Source organism: Alligator sinensis, unplaced genomic scaffold, assembly GCF_000455745.1.
Source record: "Alligator sinensis unplaced genomic scaffold, ASM45574v1 scaffold319_1, whole genome shotgun sequence".
NCBI classification, from domain to species: Eukaryota; Metazoa; Chordata; order Crocodylia; family Alligatoridae; genus Alligator; species Alligator sinensis.
In genome coordinates, this window is record NW_005842375.1 from 334,861 (window position 1) to 343,266 (window position 8,406).

The window sequence follows — 8,406 nt, forward strand, 5'->3', positions numbered from 1 at the left end:
GCTAGTAAAGCGACCAAAATGCTGGCTTGCATCCATAGATGCTTCTCAAGCAAATCCCGGGACGTCATTCTCCCCCTGTACTCGGCCTTAGTGAGGCCGGAGCTGGAGTACTGTGTCCAGTTTTGGGCTCCACAATTCAAAAAGGATGTGGAGAAGCTTGAGAGAGTCCAGAGAAGAGCCACGCGCATGATCAGAGGTCAGGGAAGCAGACCCTACGATGACAGGCTGAGAGCCCTGGGGCTCTTTAGCCTGAAAAAGCGCAGGCTCAGGGGTGATCTGATGGCCACCTACAAGTTTATCAGGGGTGACCACCAGCATCTGGGGGAACGTTTGTTCACCAGAGCGCCCCAAGGGATGACGAGGTCGAATGGTCATAAACTACTACAAGACCGTTTCAGGCTGGACATAAGGAAGAATTTCTTTACTGTCCGAGCCCCCAAGGTCTGGAACAGCCTGCCGCCGGAGGTGGTTCAAGCGCCTTCATTGAACACCTTCAAGATGAAACTGGATGCTTATCTTGCTGGGATCCTATGACCCCAGCTGACTTCCTGCCCTTTGGGCGGGGGGCTGGACTCGATGATCTTCCGAGGTCCCTTCCAGCCCTGATGTCTATGAAATCTATGAAATATTACATCTGCAGTAAAGAGTCTCTCAATAAGTCATTACTCTCATAGGGAAAACACAAAGTAAGTGCCACTCAGTCTACAGAAGCTACCTAATGAATAGGCTCGCTTAGAATTAACAAGCCATAGAGTGTAACAGGACACCAAGACACATACATTTTGCTGAAAGCAGGAGTAGCATAAGTTTTGGCCCCATGTTGAAGAGCTAGGTTTGTTTAAAAAAAAAAAAAGTGTTGCAAACTATCATTGATGGGGATCCTTTTCACCACTCCACACCAAATTGCAAGGTGAGGACTACAGCCTTTGTTTGAAAAGCTAGCGTATTCAGTAGAATAGAAAAATGGCTATTATGATATTTCAAACCACGATGAGAAGGAACACATCTGGTTGTGATGAATAAGCTGATTTAAAACTCATTCAATTTAAGATTCAACACTCTCATCAAGAAGAGGTTATAGTGCTGTAACTCTTGAAAATGATGTGTTTTACATCAGTCCCATATGGGATCAGCAGGATCAGCACTGATAAGAAAAATGGACAGTATCAGCAATTGGCGTTTTTTGCCCAATGTGGCAGAAAATGTGGCCAATGAAGTGCCCTAGGCATGTGCACAACTGCAGTATAAACACGCAGGAGGCCAGGAGCTCAGCTGGTCCAGCTGGTAAGGCTGTTCTAAGGGAAGGGGCATGGGAAACAGATTGAGGCCACAGTGGTGGGGGAGGGAGTGGGGCAGGGCATGGACAAGCAGAGCTGGGGGGAGGAGGGGGGGAAGGGAAGCTCCTGCAACTGCATGTACCCCAGGAGGGCATGTGCCCATGGACCTGCGTGTGGGGCAAGGGCTACACTCGGGGCAAGCAGTGATAACCCTGGGAGGGGGCTACAGGGAAATTTGGTATGGCTACAGGCCCTACCATAGCTCCCCTCCCAGCGCTGCCACTCGCTCCAAGTACAGCCCCAGCCCAGCCTCCTGCTGGGAAGAGCTCAGCACTGCCCCAGCCCATAGCAAAAGCCCGCCCTTGTCTTGCGTGCAGATCCGGGGACACAGTCTAGGGGTGTGTGCAGTGGTGGGAGCTACCACCCCACCACACCCCCCAGATGATCAGCTCACAGCTCTGTCCTGCACTCCACCCCGGCTGTGCAGCCCCTGCTTCACTCCCTCCCTCACTGTGAGGACCTCAGTCTGTACACCCTTTCCCCCACAACAGACTTACCAGCTGGACCCGCATAATCAGCAATCAGATCAGTATAGGCTGATAGGCTCATTAAAAGCTGGCCATCTGTATCGGCCCCAAAAATCTAACAGTGCACCCCTAGTTTTTAGTGTTGCTATTTATACCATCACCTTGCTGCTGTTTGGCATTGAAAGCATTACAGAAGCCAAGCCATTTTGCTCTACATAGATTTCTGAATATTAGCACATATAAGCATAAGTTTCTATTAAGACTGTTATCTTTAAGCCTGCTATTAGTGGCTGTTATGTTCCTCTACAAGAAGCCAGCATGGATTTCAACAATTTTCATCATGTTAGGTCAGGGGTTCCCAAACTGTGGTATGCATATCAAGGAGAAATTGTGTAATAACAGATTGAATTATCATTATGATAAGCATTGGCATTTAAGGGATTACAATATAAAACGTATACTGGTAGGGGTATGTGGGCATCTGGTAAACCTGGAAGGGGGTATATGCAGTAAGAAAAAGTTTGGGAACCTCTGTATTAAGTAAATATTCAGGAGGTCTTTATGATAAACAGAACACTGAATTATGTCTAAGCACTAAAAGGTCACCATGACAAACTCTGTTCCAATACTGCTACCCATATGTTAAATATTTACAGTGTGAAAGAATTCTGATAGAACTTCTATTTTTAGGCTCTCAGCAGACCTTAGGCTCCCATACTATAGCATTAACAATTTTACAGAAAAAGGTAATGCCAAGCAAACAACTCAAGAACACTAATTTTTTTTTAAGATTTCCAGATATTGACAGTTTATACACAGAATGAAATAGTTCTCCATGAAAACTTCACATTACTACACTGATCAGACCAAGTACAATGCCAAGAACAGATTTCTCAAACAGCAACACGAAAATGCATAATTCTGCAGACAGGAGCTCCAAACATCCTTTCAGAAAAGGACATAATGTTAACTTTGATTTTTTGGTTGATCCAATTTAGTGCAAGGGAGCTATATAGGCCACATACAGATGATCACGGCTGTGCTAGCATTGAGCATTTTACCATCCCTGGATGCATTTTTAGAGATTCTTTTGCAAAAATGCACCTTTAGACTAATTTCACCAAAACGCTTAAATTTACAACAAACCTTTTAATGTATTATGCCTTCAGAAAAGCCAAAACACACTGGAGTAGTTAAAACTCTCTCACATTAACAGACAGAGGATAACTTAGACATTTACTCTTAAAAGAAAATCCCAAGCCTGAAAACTACATTTTTCATTGGTGACTAATACCACATTTAAAAAAAAAAAAAAAAAAAAAAAAGACAGCCGATTAAACCTCTCTGCACTAATAAAAAGTATTGGCTACTCAAGCTGATGAACAGAGATGCAGAACTTCAGATACACAAGCATCTTTGACAGTAGATGTTAACACATTTTTAAAGTCCAACTGCATACCAAGATGTATTTAAAAAAAAAAAAAGAAAAAGAAAAAGAAAAAAAGAAAAACTTTCCTTCTTAGAATGACCCCCCCCTTCCCTTCCTTAGGCCTTGATCCCCAAAATTCACCATAGCCCCCCCTCCCAGCACCACTGCCACCTACCCTGCCCTGAGTGCAGCCCTCCCACCAGGAAGAGGCTGGCACAGGCCACAGCCCAGAGCTCATGACAGGCAGCCCACCCTCATCTCACACAAATCTTGGGGGAGGGCACATGCCTCCCCCAGGCATGCATACAGTGGCTGGGAGCTGTTGCCCCTCCCCACACCCCTAAGGTAAGCCACACAGCTCCAGCTCCCACCCCCCCAGACTTACCAGCCAGATGCTGCTCTTTAAGCTTCCAGGCTGCATTTCTGGCCATGCATTTGATGCGGCTGCACACAGCATTTAATCGGTGACATTATTGGCCACATTGGCCAAAAAAAGCCCATCACTGATAAATGTCAATTTTCCTTTTATCAATGCCGATACTACATGGACCAATGTACTGGTGCATCTCTACTTTTGATTGATCATAGTCATCTTTTGTGGACACCTTAGACATCTATAGTATCGTAGTACTTAGGGTTGGAAGGGAGCTAAAACAGATCTTCAGGTCCGACCGCCTGCCCCGGGCTCTCAGCAGACCCCATAGGCTCCCATAGTATAGCACTACCTTTTTCTGCAAAAAAAGGTCTGTGGACCCTCAGGGGTCTGCGGACCTCAGGTTGAAAGCCGCTCGTCTAACTCAATTTCAACTGCATTAGGTGGTTCAATGAAAGATATTGCCCTAAGAAATACCCGTGTCAATTTCTGGACCATCACAGCTACATTGCTATTACACTATCTTAATATATTAAATTTTTGTATTCACAGTAGGTATTACAAAATTGTTACTCATTGAGGTACAAGTAATAATAATAAGTAAAAGGATATGCAGCATTTTAAAATGCGTTTGTTACAGCGCATTGCAACTAAAATTCATTCACTATTTGCCATGTTTGAGCTAGAGCATACATAAGTTTTAATACAGAACACTTTCAGAGGAAGTTTCCTCAGGCTACGGTTTCACTTTTCCCACCAGACCAAATTAGTGGGATTAGGGTACAAAGCAAAGAGCACTTCCACACTGACAGGATAAAGCTGTCAAAAAATTCTTTAGAGTTGTTGGTTGTAGTCATATTAGACCAAGGACACAGGCAGACAAGGTTCTTTGGGTAAATATGATCTCTTATTAGACGAACTAAACAGTTGTAAAAAAATTGTTCTTTGCAAGTTTGTAGGCACAAACAACTTTCTTCAGGTACAGGGGAAAAAAACCCCCCAAAATTCTGATACTCTGAGTAACAACAAAGACTCCCCAACAGCAGTACCAAGAAGGAATTACTCTTGTTTATTTAAAAGGAATGGTAATGTTAATTAAATGGATTATGCAAGTAATAGTGAAACAGAGAATGTTAGAGGGTCATTAACATGTTTAAATTAGCCTGTTAAAATATTTAGATTGAAAACAGTTTACTGAATTGTAAATCAGAATAAAACTGAAATTGCTAATGACTGAAATTCAAGTTTCCATAATCAAGTATAGCTTAATTTGTGTGAAATAAGTAGCTAAAGAATGTTTTGGTCTCACCTGAATGGTAGCAAATGCTAGTGCTGCCCAGATAACATACATCATTATCTCCTGTAGCTTCTTTACAACCAAAGCCTCACAACCCTGCAACAAGAAACCCATACTTTTTAGGAAGAGCTCAAACCAGAAAGCATTGTGCAGGCTCTCTACATACAGCTTAGCTAGCTATTAAGAAAAAGTAAAAAAAACAAATTTGTCTTCAAAGAGCTAGATAATCGAACCAAGCACAAAGTTACAGTTCTAAACCAGAATAGTTAGAAATATGAAGTTGATATTTAGAAAGGGAAAGCTAAAAAGGAAAAAGTGCAATCTTTTTAAAAACCCAGATCAATTACATAATACATAAAAAATATCCAGGACTGTTTGGGCCATGAAAAGGAATTCATTGAATGTGATAATCAAGTCAGACACTGACAAACTACAACTTCAGAGATCTGTCTTACCTCAGAATAAAGGTCCATTGGGCGGGTCAAACTACCAGTACAGTTGCTGATAGTTGCTTTGCAACAGCTGAGGGGTACACTGTTATTTTTAGTTTCTTTGAACCAGACAGTATTTTCCCAGTCTGAAGAGTTGCGGATCCCACAGCAACGTAGCTGAACGGAGTGGGGGGGGGAAGAAAAAAAAAAAAAAAGGACAGGTAAAAAGCCACCAGGTCTCTCACAACCTACCCTACCCCCCCGCAGCAACACAAACCTCAATTCCTTAAATCAAAACATACTTTAGAATAAGCAGCATCTCTTATTACAGAGATTATCACAATAGTTCTCTTCAACTCAGTAAAAATATATTTTCCAAAATGAGTGTAAACTGACTCCCTATTTATCCCAGGATAAATCATTTAATCCCAGGACAAAGTACAAGTGTACAGACATCTTCATCATATATCCCAGGACAATGGACAAAGCATTCCATATAAGAGATGGTAGCAGTTTATCCCAGAATACTGCACAGTTGGATTGATTGTTGAATCAGTGGCAGAAAAGCAGCACTGAATTCAGCCACTCCCTGAATTCGGATTAGATGGGCAATGCGTGTATACACCAAACCTGGGATATTTTTGTTCTGGGACAAACAGAACCACAACTTAGCAAGGAACCATTGCAATTTATATTGCTAGTTCATGATTGGTATGAACTGTAACCCAAAACAATTTTATGACATACAGCCTAGCAGCTATGAAACACTTGCATCAGAATCTGAATTTACTGTTAAAATCCCTGTGTAAGGAGGTAAGCACTGTAATATATAAATTAGTTTTTGAAACCAGGTGTCAGTCCATTCCAGAAAGTTGAGGCACCCCTCCATAAGACCAGTGAGAGATGTCTCAAATTCAAAAAAGGTTGAGAAACTTTGTGTTCTCAACTAATGGTATATGCACCAGTTCTTACAGTGGGTGAACAAGTCTTTGAAATAGGAACCAAATGTAACAACTGCTGCAACATTGTCTAGCAGGCCTGTTCCTCCAAAAACAATGGGTCTTAAGTCTTATCAGTACCTCTGCAGGGATGTAACCGAACAGTCCAGCTACATCTGTGGGTTATTAAAAAGTTACCTTTTCTGAACTGTGCTGTCATATCAACCCATCATTTTAAGAGAAAATTTTAATAAGAGCCTCTTGCACAAGTAGTACCACTGGCCTTCATACACAGATTGAAGTTCTAAAATAGACCAGGCTGTTAGCTAATTTTTCATGTAATAAAGAAAACTAGAATTCCCTGATCTTTTAATCAAATCTGATGGCATTTTTGTTCCTAGAAATCCTCTTGCTCAGCAATTCTCAAATCTGTGGGTCACAAGAATATACGAAAGGGTTGCAAACACATTTTAAAAATGGATTCTCTTTAAAGAGGAGAAAAACATGAGAAGCCATAGACTTTCCCTTGGTGGCCAGCAGAGTTCCAGCCTGCAGGGGCTGGTTAGATCCTCCCCATACCCAACACACTGGGAGGCTTGAGGAAGGGGCAGTGGGATGGGAGTGAGGGGAACTGGGTCAGGACTAGCCATTGATGTTTACAAGTGGGGCCTGGTGCAAAGAAGGTTGAGAACCACTGCTCTAGCTCAGATAAGGACAACTGTAAGGCTTTGGTGTAAGTCAATAACACCTCCCAGCCATCACAACCTCATTTCCATAGCCAAGTTAAGTGCTTTCCAGTGTACTCTGTTACAAAGGAGAACTGCATATGAAACTTGTTATAAGCAGTTATAAGACAGTTATATGGCAGCCTAGGTCTCTAGTTAGTATTAAAAACGTAATTGTCAAGATTCCTCAGTTTTAGCCATGTGATATACAGACAAGTAATTTTCCAAGGCTTCATTTTCAAATATTGTCAATGGTACCAGGTGTACAGAATTGAATACAAACAGAAGAGCAACACAGCAGATATTTCTTTATGTTAGGGCTTCTTTGTACAATGCCAAGAGATAGTTGCAATAAAACATTTCATTATGCTGGTTCTCACCTGTCTCTGTACATAATCAATAGCACGGCTGGCTGCATCAGGGTTTGTCCCATTGTATGCATTGTACACTTTCCGAATGCTGTGATCAACTTCATCCTCCACCTACAAAACAAACACACAAATGGATTATCAAGCTATTAGCCCAAGCACTAAAGATCTGGGCAACCCAGTAACTTCCTTTTTGGCTATAACAAATTTAGTAAGCTAGGCAATGTCCTTTTAGTTTAGTCTTAATTATTCTCTTTTATAGATTACAGTGTACTGAAGGATAAGGTTTCTCAGAATTCCGATTGGTTTCTTTTGCACAAATACTGTGACACTTAATTCACTATTAATAGTTAAGAACTATAATTAAGAAACAGTTCTCTTTTTACAGGACATGAGGTTAAACAGCTCTCTTACAAAGGATCCAGAGTCTTAAGCAGCATCAGTGCTGCTATTCCACATAATAAATTTACATTTATGAGGTGTCCATCACTGCTTTTATTATGAAGTTGTGGCAACCACAATTTACAATTCATATTTAAATTTGAAAAATTTCCTTTAAGAGCATGGATTCAACAAGGACAAATGCAAAGTCCTGTGCACAGGACAGAACACTCCCTTGTGCTAGTACAGGCTGGGGACTGATTGGCTAAGCGGCAGCTCTGCAGAAAAGGACCTGGGGGTTACAGTGGACAAAATGAATACAGGTTTCCCTCACTTCATGCGAGTTCTGTATGTGCAAATTTGCTTGTATGCCATGACCCCTTTTTGAACCACAAGTTTGTTATATGCGAGGTTAATTTACTCTTATGCGATCAGTGCGGTAGAAGTCCAGTCAGCTGCTTTGCGAGGTACACTGCAGGAGTGATGTGCATCAAAATAAAGTCTCCTGTGTGGACCTGTGCTCCTTGCTCGTTGTCTGCGACACGTTTCTGTAGTTGCCATCCCCATTATGGTAACATTCACCGCCACCTCGTGCTTCTGTGTGTGCTGTCAGTGAGTACCAAAAATTGTCTTGGAAAAGTGGTAGAAATGGGTTTGGGG

The 8,406-nt window shown here is 41.9% G+C and overlaps 1 protein-coding gene across 1 annotated transcript in view; it reads right to left on the reverse strand.

The window, feature by feature from the left end:
* Positions 1–8,406, reverse strand: part of TSPAN3 (tetraspanin 3) — a 40,218-nt gene that overhangs the window by 7,733 nt on the left and 24,079 nt on the right. Inside the window, exons 4-6 of the mRNA XM_006029381.3 lie at positions 7,378–7,479; positions 5,359–5,511; positions 4,916–4,999 (exon numbers count right to left, since the gene is read on the reverse strand). Of these exons, the coding sequence (XP_006029443.1) occupies positions 4,916–4,999; positions 5,359–5,511; positions 7,378–7,479 (339 nt within the window). The remainder of the gene's footprint in view (positions 1–4,915; positions 5,000–5,358; positions 5,512–7,377; positions 7,480–8,406) is intronic.